This window comes from Streptopelia decaocto (assembly GCF_964273445.1).
Source record: "Streptopelia decaocto genome assembly, chromosome: 18".
NCBI classification, from domain to species: domain Eukaryota; kingdom Metazoa; phylum Chordata; class Aves; order Columbiformes; family Columbidae; genus Streptopelia; species Streptopelia decaocto.
The window spans coordinates 6635673-6652513 of record NC_138673.1 but is presented as its reverse complement, the minus strand read 5'-3'; the positions used below and the strand labels follow the sequence as shown (position 1 = coordinate 6652513).

Genomic DNA, 16841 nt, shown 5'->3' with positions numbered 1-16841 from the left:
ATATGCCTCGCATGAGCGACGTTACTGCTGCTGGTCTAGCTGCATCTGTGGTGGGACACCAAAAATGCTGGATATTTAATCCAGATAACTCAATCAAATTTTTCCCCATAACATATTTGCATATATTTCCTTAAACATAAGGTAAAAGCCATAATTTATTTAAATTAACAACATTTGCCATAATGTTTTGCATACCAGCATTTTACATAAAGCATTTGCTCCACCATATGTAACAAATATTTGTCTATACGTTTATATTGAATAGAGACAATAATAGTATTTCCATCTAGTGATTTTGTTGATTTATTTTTTTTAAACTTTCCCAAAACTTCACTGTACTTGAGATAGGTAGATGCATATATAAGCACACATTCTTAGTATGGAGACAAAGATGTTTTCTGAGGTCTGAGAAGCTGGTCTGCTGGGTTTGTGAACAACAGAACAGATTTACATTTTGGTTCCTTAAGCATAAATGATGTAACGTGTGGGATAGCATCCATTATTGAAGGAAAGAGATTTTATAGACAGTTTGTTACATCCTTTTAGCGCTGTGCCCGTTCACCTGATACCTGGTCCATACGCATGTTTCCCGTGGAGAAGCGGCCGCGGGGCAGCACTTCAGAGAGCGTCAGGGACGTGACACAGCTGCCGATGTGCATTTTTGGAGCCTACCAGCTGCCAGGGATGTGGCACATCCCTTTTGAAGATCGCACTTGCACTCTGAAGTCACCTAGATGCTTCTTGAACTTTCACCCTTTGCCAGCTTGCATTGTTAGCTCCCTCTAGTACTGGTAGCTCTTTTAGTTCAGCATCTGTCCTAATGAACAAAGATTTGATCCGTTTTGATCTGAGCTTTGCAGAAACCTGATGGATGAAATGCTCCTATCAGTCTGGTCCAGGGGAGCTGAATCTGCTCAGTAGTTGCCTGTTATCACGGCTGCAGCTTCAACATTTTTAGACACAAGTGTCCTCACCACCTTCCCTGTGGTCGAGAGCTGCTCTTTAGTGACTACCTTGGCACGGGAGAGGAGAGATCCACAGGTATCAGCATGGAGGGCACCTCGTGTATGTGGTACCCGCTAAACATACAAGAGGCTTAATCACATGGGAAATGCCAGGGTAATAAAGATAAATCCTTGTAGTCTGGAGAGCTGGAAGGGAGTTGTGTGCATGGATTTGAGTAGGTTGGAACAGGAGTGAATATTCGTACAGGTGCGTTGGGTGATTGTATCATTGCAAGTGTATAGTCGGAGCAGTTGTTAAATAGAAGAGTGGGCAAAGACTTGTTCTTTTTGGTGTCTTCTGCCTTTTTGTTCTCAGTAGTTAGGTGAAGGTTGTTCAGCTGCCAGGGTCGCACCTTTAGGTTGCTTGAGGATCCAAAGCTTGGCCTGGCTGGTGCCCATGTCCTGTGGGGAGTGGACCATTCATTCCTTCCTCCCCCGGGAGGATCTGAGCATCTTCAGCACTGAACCTGTGGAGAGAGCGGAGTCCTCATCATGGCCCCTCTACTCCACAGCATCTCTGGCCATCCTCCCCTTCTCAGGATAAAAAATGCTGCTTTGGAGAACGGTTTATTTAAATGAATTATTTTATGTTTTATGTGGGTTTTTTTCATCTAAAATGAAACATCTTGGCATGGTGAAACGTGAGGACAGGAGAGAATTTGCTGGAACTCATGAGAGGTGTAGCATGTATGTGCTAACGGGTATAATTTCGGTCCTGCCGTGTCACTCCTCATGCAGACAGAAGCACATGAACAGTTCCTTGTGGTGATGAAGTTCTCGAATCCTGGATTAGATGGTTTTGGGGCAGTCTGGTGTTGAAGGGGAAGCATTGTTGCCTGTTAACCCTCGGAGATGCGCTACGTGCTCCCGTCCTCTCTCGGGCAGCGCTGTCCCTTCCTGCAGGCACCTCGCTCCTCCTGCAGCTCGTGGGTCTCCTGTTCCCTCGGGCAGGATTCCCGCTTTTCAGCTCTTCCCAGATTTCACCTCGGTTTCCCCCTTTTTAATAGGAATGTTTGGCCTCTTGCACTCCGACTCGGGGAGGAGCAGCTTGTTTCTGCAGCTGGCCTGGTGCCAGATGTCATCACTTCAGGCAGTGCCACGCTGCACATCTTCAGCAGTTTGAAATGGAGAGACAGAGGGAGACAGATAAGATCAGCAGCTTTAGGTGATGGCATTGTTTCAAATAAACCATGCATGACCCAAAGCTTCCACTTCAAATGGGGAATGAAATTGCTTCATCGTTTGACAGCTTGCTCCATGAAAGAAATTTATCTTCACTTAATTGCTTTAGATCCCAAGAGGCTGTGTACAGTAATTTCTAGGAGATAATTATATCAAATTAAAAAAATATGTGACTATGCGACTGCTGAGCGTGAATGCAGTGGCCAGAGAGCAGGAAGGAAAGAGGCACCACATCTGAGTGGTGCTCACAGGTTATCGGTTCCTCTCCTCCCCGTGGTCTGCGGACGTGGCACGTGAGACCACAGGAGAGTCTGTCTGCCAGGGGCTGGGTGCTCAGCAGGGTGCTTGGAGCTGAAAATCCTGCTCTCCTGGAGCTTCCTCGGGATCCTGCCTTCGCTGCCCTGCTCTGAGCTATGGGAGGGGTGTCCATCCCCTGCCTTGTCACTGTTGGGGACAACCGGCCTCTCCAGGCAGAGCTTGGCAGTGCCTTTATCCCCACAGTTCTCCTGTGTGGTTGTACAGTAGAGTTGAGGAACAAGAAAGCTTGTTGATTTAAAAACATGTATATTTAGAAGCAGAGTGTAAACTTCCTGCCCAGGCTGAGATTGGATTCTTGACTATGTTTGAGTTTCCAGTTTTCATTTCCTTTGCCCTCATACTTCACATTGTGTATCTCCCAGAGTGTGCCCCCGACTAATCTCTCCTTAACCCTCCCTCGCCCCACATTTTTCTCTCATTATTTGCACATCAGTTCCAGTTCTTCCAGGAAGCGGCATTATCTCCTGGTTGTCACTCGGTGCCATGGCTGAGCCCGGGCTCCTGCAGGTCTCCTCTGTCCCTCTGGAAGTGACCCCAGTGACAGAGCCACGCTGGGGGCTGCAGCAGGGACAGAACTGCTGGCGGTTGCCATCCCTCAGAAGAAGATGGGCTTTTTCAGCACGGGTTGAAACCCTGAAGGGACAATTGTAGCTCGTGGTAAACATCACCGACCACTTCCAGGAGGGGTAAATCGCTCCATCGTCTAAATGTTCTTCTCTTTCTCTCAATCAGACTGCATGCTCTCCTTGACTCTTTCATGTGACGGCTCTTGCCCTGCCATTGCCTTTACAACCCATCTCCTGGGGAAAAGATAATTTTGTTCCCCCCCAAGGGCTGTGACAATTTTTGTGTGTGATCCTTCACGGGCTTTGAAATGGTTGTCAACAATCCTGGGCCAGAACTGAGCTCCCCCTCACCCCTGTGATGTGCAGGCTGGTTTTTGAAGTGCGATGCTGCTTCAGCTGTTCCCAGGAAGTCTTCAGGGGAGCCGTGTTTGTACTAAGGAGGTAAAGTCCCTGCGTATTTCTGGAGGGGATCTACTCAATGGGCTCTTTGATGTCATCTCAGTTTTTGGACTTAGATCAAGTAAGTCTGAAAAAGAAATGTTTTGGCTTAGCCCAGAACATTTGCACCTGAGCAAGGTGACCTGTGGCTGTCGTGGTATCTAAGGAAGAAATCCATGGCCACCGGTAAAGCTGTGACCCAGAGCGAGGAGATGGAGGGTTCTGGTCCCAAAAGCTGCCCACCTGGCTCCCAGGATTGTCTCCAGTGGTGAGGTGGGACAGTTATCGCATGTAAAATGTCTCCTCAAGGCAGCCCTCAAACTTACCGCTGTCCTCACATGCTGCTGATGGTTAATCTCACACCGCCCTGAGCGCAGACAAAACCAGCCCTCTGGTCTGAGGTTTTGGTGCCTTAGTCCTGGGCTCAGAGGGGAGGAGAGGCTCATGGCAGCACAATTTGGTTGCCAGAAGTGGGAAGACTCCTCCAGTACAGTGTAGTTGTGTGGGGACACAGCACATAGCTCCGTGACTGTCCTGATGCACCGATCCTGTAATAATATAGGAACTAAGCAACTAGAAAGTGATGCTCTGCTGACGAGAGCAGGTGGTGAGACATGGTCGGAGGCGAGGGACCAGGCATGGCACCCACCAGCCAGGTCCATAAGCTCCAGCTCTTGGTCCCTGGGGTTCAGATACAGCACCTTCTGCCATGGTGGGTTTTTTCTGTGTTTTCCCAAAAAAGCTCTGCCAGCAGTAGTCACTCTGTGTCCTCTTATCCTTTTCTCTGCTTTCTTGACAGACTTCTTCTCTTACTCCTTTTTGTTGCTGTTAGCAAAGAAAATACCACCTAAAGCCATTTGAAATGGAGTTTCTGCTCTTAATAGTGGCTGCCCTGACAGCCAAAACAAGGAGCCTTTGGGGGACGGGCGAGGGGGCTGCAAAGGGGGTGGGCACACGATTACAGAAACTGGCAGGAGAACGTTTAAGAAACTGAGAATATGAGGAGCTCTCATCTGGCTTGAAGCTGCTGCTCCCAGCGCAGTCGGCATTTTGTTTCAGAGGCCACGAGTGAAGGAGTTAATGATGATCCCAGATGGCTTCAGCGTTTGCCTCTTGCCACCCCTTCCTGTTCCCCCAGGATCTCAGATGGTGGCGGGAGATGAAGTAAAATTCTAGAGTTTATTGTAAAGTTCATCTCTCACCCTAAATCATGCTGGAACTTGCATGTGCTGTGTTGGCAGCTTCAAGGGGATGCTACCTGGTAATTAATTAGTTGTCAAGAGACAGCCCAGAGCTTCCAAGTCTTTATATTCTTGCTAATAGAAATTGCTCTGATTACATTTCCCCCCGACTTGGCTGGAGGGCTGAAGAGCAGGAGCTCTGGTCCATGGGCAGCTGGAGCGGGTCCCTTTGCTGGGACTCCTCTCGACGTGCTCGCACATGCTGCCGTGAGCACGAACCCCCGGGGAGCCCAGTCCCGAGCCCTGTCTTTGCCAGTTCTGTTCGTGTTTCTCATCACACCTTTCCCCTGCCTGTGCAGGTGAGCCCTGCAACAATTTCCCTTCAGCGTCTCCTCGGGGTCTTCCCTTGGCATCATCATTCCTGTCGGTCCTTCCCCTGCAGCTGCCGCCCTGGCCTGGATGGAGGTGTTTTGCATGTTTTCTTCGCAGAGCCCTTTTTCTGGGCTAAGCTTAGAGAAATATTCAGTGTCTGCAGAGATTCCTAGTGTTTCTCTCAACCTCACTTCTGTTTTTTTCCCCTGTCTTTATCTTTGTGCTTATGCTGTTAGTCATAAGCAGATTTAGGTTTCTTCTTGCAGAGAGAGGAGTGTGGTTGAGGAGCTGCGTGAGAGGTGCCTGGATTTTGGGGTCCTATACGCACAGAACTGGTCTGGAGCTGGGTTATCTAATGGTTTGTTAAAGGCTCATTTACATTTTTGTACGCTACTTTATGCTTTTCCCACCTTTTTGCAGAGATCCTCTGCTAACAACAGATTTCTCCTCTCCCCTTCTCTGGTCCATGTCTGTGTGTCCCCCAGCAACCTGGTTCTGTCTGACGTCTTGAGCAGCTTTGCACCCATCCAAAATTTGCATCTTTGGAGCTAAACCCCACCATCCATCCAAACTCTCCTCCTTATTGTGCTTCTGTGGCCAGCACCACCATCCTGGGGGGAGCAACATGTGATGTACCAACTATTTGGGAGACATCTCTCTCCTCCTCCCTCTGCAGCAGGACACACTCATTTTCTGTTGTGTCCCTCAGCAACGGACTGAAAATCAAACCTTCCTGTGGCTCCAGGAGGCATTTGTCTGGGAAGGAGCTACTGGGGTACTTGCAGGAGGTGACAGTGACCCAGGTAGAGACCCAGGTACCCAGCTAGGGACCCAGGTATGTTGCAGGATGCAACCATAGCAACCCAGGGATGCTGCAGCTCTTTGGAACCTGTCTCTTGCTGTCTTAGGGGGCAGCTCTGCCTGGGCTGATCCCAGGACGTGTCCCCTCCAGCACCCCTCTGGATGCTGTAAATAAGCCGTGGCGAGCGATGCGGCTCTGCCGGATGCTCTCACGCCCGCCAGTGCCGTCCCTTCCCTTCCCACCCCCGGGGAGCCGGGCTGCGACCCACCTGGCGTGGCAGCTTTGCAGACATGTGGTCCCTTCTCTTTGTGTTTAGTTAAGTGTGGGAGGACTCGACACTGTAACTCCTGTAGCTTTTAAGCTATTGTTGGTGATACAGCCCTGCAAGCAGACGTGGCAATTTCACAAGCGTGGCCCCGTCCCTGACAAAGACAATTAGGATGCTATTCTGTTATATCTGGGGAGAGAGAGATTTCTAGTGTCTGGAAGGAGCAGCCTGGAAAGGGCATAATCTAATGCAGAAGATGAAGACAAAGGCATTTGGAAGGCAGGATGTGGGGAGAACGGCGGCACGAGCGCAAAGGGCAGATGTGCAGTGGGAGTGGGGGTACGGGAGCCCAGTGGCTCGGGGTGCAGGGCAGGAGGGACGTGCTGCTCCAGGCAGGTACAGGGGTGCATGGGCTGGGGTGAAGGCAAAGAGTGGGGTGCTCTGTGCTTGGCTGGGAAATGGTTGTTCTGGGTGAGAAGGGTGAAGTTTCAGGCTGTTGGGTGATAAAAAAAACAACAACCCAAGCTGCGATAACCACTGGAGTGTGATCCTGCAGAGCAGCGAGCGAAGGAGATGAAGGTGACAGCAGTGGCACTGGGCTGTCAAGTGGTCTGCAAGCTGCAGAGGTGGCACCGGAGAGCTCAGGGGAGCAGGAGGAGGTGGCCAGGCCACCCCTGTCACAAGTTTTGGTGCAATTCACTGCGGCAAGTCCGGAGGCTGTTTGCAGTCACAGGGCTCGAGCTGCGTTTCACGCTGCTGGCTCCTTCCTCGCTTGGCTTTTCCAGCATCTGATCTGCCTGTTTGTTTGCTCGCAATGATTTCAGTTGTTTTCTATTTTAGCTTCTGACCCCAAGTGCCTGGGCTGGGGCGGGCAGGCACCGTTTGAAAGCCACCACTTGGCGGCAACAACTGTTCGAGCCGTGGAGCAGCACCCATCTAACCCCTCTTTTCACACACTCGGAGCTTCCCAAACATTAACCTTTGGATTAAAATTTTCCATGCTTGGTCTCTCCCCAGATGTGATGTCTGAGCTTTGGTTTGGGTTCATGTTTTTCATGTTTGCTGGATTTGTGTTATGGGAGAATGAAAGAAATACTTTTCCCATTTAAAAAAAAATTATACTCTCCTTTTTTGTTTTGTTTTGTTTTTTCACATTTGGGGATTCACCAAAAATGGTTGAAGTTTGAAGCTGAAAATAATTAACTTGGCTGCAGCAAGCTCGTGTCGCGGGCGCTCGGGGAAGTGCCGCAGCTCCAGGTGTGCGGTGCGCCGGGTGTCACCAGCGCAGCCTGCACAGCCCATCCAGGTACGCGCAGGCTCTGCCGGCAGCGCCAGGAGAGCCTTGGTGTGAGTCAGGCTGAGTAACTCCAGATTTGGAGGAGGGCAGCTGGTTTCTTGTTTTTTAGAAGAAAAAAAGAAGTTGTTTTTCAGGCTCGCCATGCAGGATCACGATGCGCCGGGGCCGCGCGGGCTCCCAGGCTGCGGTGAGTCAGGCGCAGGGCTCGCCGTGCTGTTTCCAATCCTCTGCTCGGCGGTGCAGGTCATGGCATCATCGGGAGATGACGTGCTGTAGACAAGGCAGTACGGTCACCCCCGGGGTGGGAGCATTGTGGCTCCTTTCTTTTGCAGGAGGAGCTTTGCCTCGTTTCATGTGGCATCAGCTGGTGGCTGCACCTTTTCTTGTCCTGAAGCCAAATGCTCAAGTCCTACTGTTGACACCTCCTTGTCACCTCCCGGGCCACCTTGGACATGCTCAAATGCTGTGTATTTCCCTACATAGATTATTTATTATCTTTTTTTTGCTGGCTGCAGCACCCCTCCTCTCTGCTCCAAGTCTGTGTGCTGCTCATCGGGTGGGGACCTGCGCTGCTCACACCAGCGCTTGTAATGTCTGGCCTGTGGCTCTGCCAGAGGCCAAAATTGGCTCTGGGTGCACGGCTGGATCGCGAGGACAGTGTTAGATGGAGGGTGGAGTGAGCGAATACCCCTCTCTTCCTACTGTGCTTTCAGGAAATGTCTCTAATGCAGCTGTAAGTGTGAATGAAGTCAAAAGGATGGATCGGTGCCCCTGCTCCAGCCCACCCCACTTGTCAGGACCCATCCAGAATCCCCACCCTTATTGTTCTGGTTCAGCTGCTCCGTTTCGGGGCAGGGGCCCTGCTCTGTGCTCAGCATCCCGCTCCCGGGAGGAGGAGCTCTGCAGAAAACAAAGACGCAGCGAATAGTTTTCCTCTTGCTGACCAGCCACCCTTCCAATTCCTCCTTCCCTTCTCTAGGTGTGTTTGCAGCTCTCGGCCCGGCTGGAAGCAAGTGACTGAGGCTCAGGCCATTAATCATCTGCCAAAAGAGCTGAGGATTGGGTATAAGTAGCAGAGCTGTGCTTGCTGCTGCCTTGGAGGCAGAGCAGGATCCGCACGGGCTGGAGCTCCCATCCAGGGCATGAAGTTACCTCTCTGGTTGGGTAACGGAGCGCGTCTTGCTCAGAGCAGCCCCTCCTGGAAGAGGACATGGGCTCTCAGGCACACACGAACGTCATCGGGAGTCCCCTAAGTGGCAGCATTTCACTGTAAAGCAAAATACCGGCATTTGTCCCTCCCTGAAGTGGCTGCTGGAAGCGGCGCGAGCTGCTTCCCACTCTGCCCCGAGCTGCCGGGAGCGCGCTGCCAGTGTGGTTCTTGCGGTGGGTGGAAATGCCAGTATTGCTGAGATCTCTGGGGCTGCGGTGTCGCAGCTGACCGAGCTGTGGTGGCATTTTTCTGCTGGTGTTACATTGCCTTCCGTATCCCCACCCTTCTGTTTTCAAGGGAATTTATCGGCGGCCCCGGCAGAGGAGCCAACAGTCAGAGGAACCTCCCTGCACGCAGCAGCTCCGGCCCTGCTCGCTGCCAGTTCTCGTGAGCTTTGCTTGTTGGTTCAAAGCAAAGCTGCTTCTCTTTCAGCTTCCAAAGCCGAGGGCAGCCGGCGTGCCCCGAGCCCCCCAGCAGTGCTGCGGCAGCTTTGGCGCTGACTTTGCTCAGTCTGGCTTCTGGTTTGTGGAGCGGCGGTTTCTCATCGCGTTGCTCTGACTCAGGTATCTGTTTCCTCTGATGTGGGCAGCCGTCACTGCAGATTTTTGCCCCCGGGCACGCAGTCTTTCTGTGGCTCCCAGGGATGTGGGACATGCGGGGGAGCTCCCTGAGTGTTGTCACGACCGGCTGGTGACTTGAGTCCCTGGGCTGGGAAAAGCAACATTGCAGCAGCAGCGTCTACCACACCGCTACGTGTTGAAAACTCCCCTAAAATCGGTGGTGCAAGCATCCAGTTCGTGTCCTAGACTAAAAAGTCATAAGGAAATTAAACACATGCAACCTGACTCAGGTTTGGGGGCTGTTGCTCCCCATAAGTCACCCCCCTGGTTGAGTGTCATCTCCGGGACCCTCAGGTCTCTGCTCCCCATCCAGCTACATGCGATAGCAACGCTGAATTCCTTCAGCATCGGGTGCTTAGAGGGACCTTGTACGGTGTTTATTTGATTGCGTTTTCCTGGCCAAACGGCCTTCCCTGGAGTCGGTATCGTTCTGCCACTGAGACAAACCACTCTAACCAGTTTCCCTAGAGTGGGATCCCAGTTCAGCAAGTCAGGATTGTCACCCTCTGAGAATCGCTTGTGTTTGGGGAAGTGAAAACACCCGCGGGGAGGCTGCGAGCGGCGGCCAGGTGGGAGCCGCGCTGCTTCAGGGGGTTTTAGCGGTTCTCGTTAAAACAGACTCCCGTAGACTCAGAAATCCCAAGTTTCCTAAAAGAAGAGGAGAAAATTCCGAAGACTTTCATCCCAGTTCAAATATCTACCAGGGCAAGGAGCCGTGGAAGTTATGGAGGGATCTCAGATGACATTCTCTGAAAAGCTTAATAGAGTGTGAGTACGAAATGCTCAGCCCAGCAGCATTTGTGCCCTTTGCAAGGGCTTGGCCGGGGTCTGCGCCTCTTCTTTGCCCAGACCGAGTAACCAAGGGCAGAGAGGAGGAATGGGGGGTCTGCCTGAGGAGCCCCCCCACTTTTGAAGCTTTTGGCACCTCTGCAAGATATTTAAATGACAGACAGACATATAGGGATCTGTAAATACTCATTTGGTGCCAGCTCAACCACAAAGAAGATACAGCATTTGTGGTCCAAGGAAGTTTAAATATTTGTGGTCAAACTTAAAATTCGACATAAAACTCTCATCTGCGATGGAAGGCGTCCAGGAACTGCATGGAGAACGTATAAGCTGTGTAAACTCACAGAAATGGCTTCCCGGGCGGCTCTGCCAGGACCAGGCAGAATATCGCAGCTCGTACCTCTCCTCTCGCTCCCACTGCCGAGGGCAGAATTCAGGTTTGCGAGGGACACGGTGGGCTGTTAACACCTCCGGGGGTGGCAGTCCACTGTGCCCTGGGTGTTACTGACACACAGTCCACCGTGCCACACGTGTTACCGACGAACGCAGCGGTTTCCTCGCTGCCTGTGGCAGAGTTGACGGAGGAAGGGCGAGAGGTGGCCGCTGTGGGCAGGGCGGGTGGATGCTGGAAGGGTGAGCTCTGGTTTACACCTTTTTTTTTGCTATTTTCATACTGTAGAACCTCATTCCTACTTCGCCGGCTCCTGTGTTGTAACTCTTTTCCTTCCACCACCCAACTTCCCACCGTCTCAGCCCTCTGCTACCACAGTGTCTTGTCCCGTGGGACAGGAATCACCGAGTTGCTCTGTGGGTCAAATCACGGGGCAAATCTCCCTGGGGAAGTCCTTGCGTAAGAGCTCGTCCTATTGGTGAGAGCAAAACGCTTGTTCGGTGCACGACGCCTTTATCTGTTCAGAGGGTGCCTGCGTGAGGGTTGGGTGTAGAGTCGGGGGGAGGCTGAGCTGAACCTCCCCATAGTGCCACAGTGTCTTGCTGTGCCAGGGACGGACACGTTCGGCAGTCATGCATCTTCAGGGCTTGCTCCATAAAAACACTCTGGTGAGGGCAGCTCCCTCCTGCCGCCACTCAGGAGGTGCTTTCTGAAACGGGGAGGTTGCAGCTTTTTCCATGCGCCCCGTGAAAAAAGGGCTCTTGCTGTTGCAAGAGCACATTGAGATTTGCGGTCGAGATGTTGGATCGAACGTTTGTCAGCCACATTTCCCAAATTCCAGGAGAGGCAGATCCTAACCCTGGCACAGGAACAGCTTCTCTGGTCTTAGTGTGGCCCCATGAGCAGATGGACCCGAGAGGCGCTGGGGATGGAGAGGTGTGGGGATGGACCATCCCCGTCCCCAGCGTCCCCTGGAGCGGTGGCCTCAGAGGAAGGGCAGCGTGTGTCTGCCGAGAGCCGAGCCGTCCCCTTTCCCTTACTAAGCAATCCTCCCTTCCTCCGCCAAAGAGCCTGCTAACCACTTTCTTATCTTTCTTAACTCTGCAAAACAATCTCTGGCAAGGCAGGCATCCTCCGAAATGGCAGAGGAAATAAATTCCCCCCAGTCCCTGAAAAGGAAAAGACTGGAGGCTCTCACAGCAGGGAGAACAGCCCGTGCCCTGCGAAAGCTGTCGGTGGTGCCACATCGGCTTTGCCGAGGATACGGATCTTGGGATCTTGCCTTCCCCAGCCTGGGACGGCGGGCTTGGGGCAGCCCGTCAGGGACTGCTCGTCCCTGGTTAGTAGGACCTGCAAAGGAGGAGCAGAGCAGGCTCCTTCACACTTGTCTTCACTTTATTCTGTGGGTTTTATCTCTTTTTCCCCTGGGAAGTTTTGGGATGTGCTGGGAGCTGGGGTGGGAGACAGGAAAGCATCAAGATGACTGTAACAGGTCATCCCTGGCCGTGACTCGCTGTATCTCCTGGAGTCATCTACCTCCTTCACAGGCCTCTTTCAGAGCTGTGACTTTTTAGCCCCGTGTTCTCCTGACAAACAATTGAAACGTGTGGTCCTGCGCTCAGTGCTTCACCTTGGAGAGCAGAAATGCTCCGGATGTTTCACAGCTACGGGGATCGGTTTGCCCAGCGCTGGGGCACCGTGGGGAGCGGAAGCAAATGCTTTCTCCGATGGAAATTCCTGCAGAAATTCTTGCAGTGTCTTACTGGAGGCAACGTTTTGCAATGTGGGGAAGCCTGTAGCTCTCGCTGAGCTGTTGGCAGCGATGCCTGAGGACACAATGAGAACCAGGCAGGAGCCACGCTCACAAACCAGATGAAACATCTCCATCGCTCTGTGGAGATCTCCTGTACCCCATCGTCTTCCCTGGGACTTCTCACCCAGGCTAAAGTCATGGTTTTCTCTCATACTGCTGCTGGAATGGGCTGATGGGGGTAAAATTAAAAAAGCTGACCTCCTGCCTACCAGGTGTTGGATGCAGCCTGGAGCCAACTGCTCCCTCCTGCAAATGCTGCTCACTGGAGAGAGGAACTGACAGAAAAGTTCTTTAGCACATTTAACAGGTGAATAAGACATCAGGGCAAGTCTTTCCAAGTATCAACCAAAGCCAGAAGCTTGGTTTGGAAACCATCAGAAACTTTCCTCTCTGGGCTGTATAGCTTCAGAGCAGCAGTCGGTCCTGGGCTGGCAGCTCCAGCCAGACCTCTGCCTTGTCCTGAGCTCAGGAGGGGTCTGGAGAATGACTTTCCATCCAGAGCATCTGCTTCAGGTGGCTTTGGTGTTGACTCTTCCACAGAGTGGACAAGCAGCTTTCCCCAGCCTTGTGTTGAGCTGTCATCAAGGAAGGGACAAGTTGAGAGGAGCTGTGAGATGTTTTGTGGGGCGGTGCCAGGCTGTGCCGCAGCGCAGAGGGTTTGAGGGATGTAGGCTGCGACCTGTGGCAGCATGGGGTTTCCACGTGGGGTTTTTAAGTGTCTTCTGGCCTAGATCGGTAAAAATTCAGTCTGTATTCCTGCCCCACAGCCACTAGGTGCCAGTCAGGGAGAGAGAACTGGCCCCTGGCAGACAGACAGCTCTGGAGAGGGCTCTTCTCCATGGGCAGGGATCCCCAGCTGCTCACAGCTTCTCCCCGTCGCTGGTTTTCGCCTTCATGTCCTACACCTGCACACAGGGACAGGTACCAGTGCCATGGGTGCAGTTTGAGGACTTCCATGGTAGGAATCTTCCCAGGCTGCTCAGGGCTGCTTCTGGCCTCTGACAGCAAGCGTTGGATGACTCTGATCTACCGCTTTGCACCTTTATATCATCCCTGCGTCTTTGCATCACTGTGCGGAACAAGCAAGGCTGGGCTTAGCCCAGCAAAGCCTAGCGATGGTGGGCAGTTGGCTCCCTTTCGGTGCTGTTTTCCAGTTTTAAAGGCCAGTCGTGGCTGAGCAACGTGGGCCAGGGCTGGAAAGACGGAGAAGTTGGCCAGGTCGAGAGCACATCTGCTGCCATGACTCGTCTTGAGACCGAGGGCCTTGGTGCGGTGGCTGGAGCTCTGCCTCTCTGCAAGGCTCAGCCTGCTGGGACAGAGCTTTGGCTAAGATATGGCCTAACACTTTCTCTTTGAGGAGCCCCTGCTTTGCAGAGAAAAGGGTTCTCCAGCAGTGAAAAGCAACTGGAGTGGTTCTTCTCTGACTTTCTCTGCCCTCCCTGGGGATTTTCTGATGCACTTCTGTGCTGTGAGACAGCGTTAGATGTGAATGTGGTGGATCCTTTCCCCATGGTTGGTGCCAGGCTGGCACCAGCTGGGTTCTGTAGAGCCAGGGCAGCAGCGGGACACATGGGGGATATTGGTTCCTTGATTTGTGCCCTGCTGCAGCCACAGTCGCTCTCTCAGGCCGTGCACAGAGCTGCAGACACGTGGGAGCCGCATCCACCGAGCCCGTTGGTGGGATCAGTCGCAGAGGTTTCTCTGAGAGCAGCTGTGGCTGAAGTCAGTGCCCAGCTGCAGAAACCAAGGTTGCAATCCAGCTGCGAGTGCCGCTGCCCAGCCATGACGGACACTTCGGTCCTCCCGACCCAGGTGGCCAAACCCCCCCACATGCTGAATTTGGGGCAGGGTGAGGGGCTTCTCAGGTCACATCCTGCCTAGGGAACGAGCCCAGAGAAGCTGTGCTGTGATAAGTCCAGGGTTAAACCCAGCCCAGCCTTTGTGCCAGCCTGCTAGATGAAAACCCAGAAAGGATGAGACCTTAGCGAGCTCTCTGCTCCTCCTCCAGCACGCTGAGCCGCCTCCGAGCTGGCTCCCCAGGGACGGGAGGAGGCTGCGCAGGGCACCGGGAGGCATTTAGCCGTGGCTGGATGTTTTAGCAGGGTCAGTGCAAATGTTTCAGCTCAGCCATGTAGACGCTGCATGGTGTAGATTGTTTGGGGCTCACTTGGTTTCAGCATCGTTCAGCTACTTCAGCTAAGCTGTGTTTAAACTGATGCGGCAAAAACAGTGTTATCCCCGCGCTGGGTTGTGCTGGAGCTTGGCTCTGAGTCCCCACTCCTATCCCGTTCCCATCTCCGAATCTGGGATGGGATCTCTCCATGCTATGACTCAAACTTCTCATGTCCTTTTCCCCTTCTGAATCCAGCTGTCAGGATGTGCTCGTGTCTCCCCCTTGAACGCAGGAATGTAGAGCCGGCAATGGCAGCCCGTCCTCCAAGCAAACCCTCCTCCAAAGCCGCTGCCTCCTGTTTGCTTATGGAATTTAAGGTTTTGCTGAGAAAGAAGCTGCCGGGGTCTCTCCACATGCCGCGTGGCATTGCCAGAGGCTGCCGTGGGCACGGGGCAGCCCTCTCCGGACCAAGTCCCCCCAGGATGTGGCAGGTCCCCGAGGCTGCGCGGGGTTCCCCTGGCCAGCTGGTTTGGCTGCCGGAGGCTCTTTGGACTCGCTGGAGGAGTCTGCATTCCTGCCTCCCAGTTATTTGCTCTTTAGGACGCTGCGTAAAATTAACAAGTTGTAAAAGTTGATTGAAGGCGGCGGTGGGTGTGACAGCGATTCGCTCAGCTGCGGGAGAACCGTGTGCGGAGCAGCGGGGCCGGCGCTGGGGGCAGAGGGGCTGTGTCCCCCCAGCTCCAGGCGCATCTCTGACCCAAAGCGAGACCGTGGCTGGTTTCTGCTTGTGTCACCCTGTCAGCACCAGGTCCGTGCGTCCCTCCCGGGCACAACACTCGCAGCTTTTGGAGCCAGTCCTCTCCCTCCCCTGAAATCTCCTGGAGGACACATGTTGTCGTCAAGGCTGCATCTCCTTCAAGCCAGGTGCCCGTGGAAGTCCTTGCCCTCGAGGAAGCTTTTCCCTTCAACCTGTTTTATCTGCAGGGGAAAAACAGCCAAGGCCGTGGAGGTGATCAGCTTTGTTAGATCTGGGGACCCGTCGTTAGACCTGGGGACGCTGCTGGCCGCTGTCAGGAGGTGACACACGCAGGGTGCTGGTGGCACTGGCGCCGCAAAGTGGCTTTGGAATTCCACCAGCTGGTACAGTTAATGTGCAGCCCGGTGGGTCTCCGCTGGCAGTTAGTGTGTGTTAACGTGTGTCCTGCTGTGGCTTACTCAATGATTAATATGTTAATGTATGACCCAGGAATTAGCAGCGCTAACGAGCCTCATCCGTGTGCCTCGGAAGCCACCAGTGGTGGCTGGTGCTGGGAGCTGGTGGTTAGCCTGGCTGATGCAGCAGGAGATTAGAAACCTCTTGTCTCCGGGCATGATGAAATCAGGCTGGCAATCGGGGCTGCTGCAGCCGAAGCCACCTGCGCCCCGCGCCTGGTCCCCAGCCACGTGTCCCCGAGAGGCACCGCGGTGGCGAGGGGCTCGGCGGTGCCTCGGCCGCTCGCACCCCTGGGGAACTGAGCCCAGGTCACGGGCGGGGGCACCAGACCACTTCAGCAATTCTCAGTTTCAGTTTTCCTTTGAGAGCGGCTGTGTGCGTGTCAGGCCTATTTTAATACCCCGCGATGACTCGAAGCCAGGCTTTCGGTTCCTGCTGCCTCACTGCATGGTTGGGGGGGGAAGGGCATGCGGAGCGGCTCTGTTCCCCACCAAATGCTTCGACATGGTGTCACTCTGTACACGACCATTCCTTTGGGAAGGTTGGGCATGGCTCCCGGCATCCTCACCACGAGGAATCGCCACGAGAGCCGGCAAACACCTTCAGGGCCGTCCCTGCCACCCTGGGCATCCCAGCGCTGCCGCGGGCGCTCACGTTTCCACTCCGAAACAGGAAGTTCCTGACAAAAGCGGGTTTCTCGGTGGCACGCAAGGTCCCTCTCCGCCGTTCGAGAGAGACCTGGGTGCCACTCACAGGTCACTTCTTTCCCAGCACCTCAGAGGCTGGGGACAGCCCGGCTGCAGGCGTCCCGGGGCTCTGCCGCGTCCTCCCCGAGCAGGGCTGCACGTGATGGGGATGTGCGGAGCATTTTTTTGCTCCTTCCCTGTTTTTTTATTCATGTGGGCTGGAAAAATGTGTTCACGAGATGAGTTGCTGTGGCATTATGTCATGGGCCTTCAGCTGGGCTCTTTTCTCCCCAGCAGATGAGCTGAATTTAAACATTGGGCTGTGCTGGCTTGGCAGGAAATCTGATGTTTCCTAATTGTTTCTTCTTCAGGGGAGGAAAAGGAGCAAACCCACCTGCCCTTGTCCCCAGCCACGGGTGAAAGCAGCTCTTCATCCCTCCCAATCCAGGAGGCTCTGACAGCGAGATTTAAGGCTCTGCTGTGCAGGGATGGCTGTGCCGCAGCTGTGTCAGCACCCAGCCCTTCACGCACACGCGAAAACCTCACGGCTCCTAAACTAGATGCGATGGCTTTTATTG

General features: G+C 53.6%; 1 protein-coding gene across 4 annotated transcripts in view; it reads left to right on the top strand.

The window, feature by feature from the left end:
* SMG6 (SMG6 nonsense mediated mRNA decay factor) overlaps nucleotides 1-16841 on the top strand; it is a 108089-nt gene that overhangs the window by 71530 nt on the left and 19718 nt on the right. The window contains exon 14 of one of the 4 annotated variants that reach the window (XM_082068296.1): nucleotides 6972-7113. The exons of the other annotated variants lie outside the window; for them this stretch is intronic. Within the exon in view, the coding sequence (XP_081924422.1) occupies nucleotides 6972-7109 (138 nt within the window). The 3' untranslated portion in view covers nucleotides 7110-7113. Of the gene's footprint in view, nucleotides 1-6971; nucleotides 7114-16841 lie in introns of those variants that run through there. 4 annotated transcript variants of the gene reach the window in all.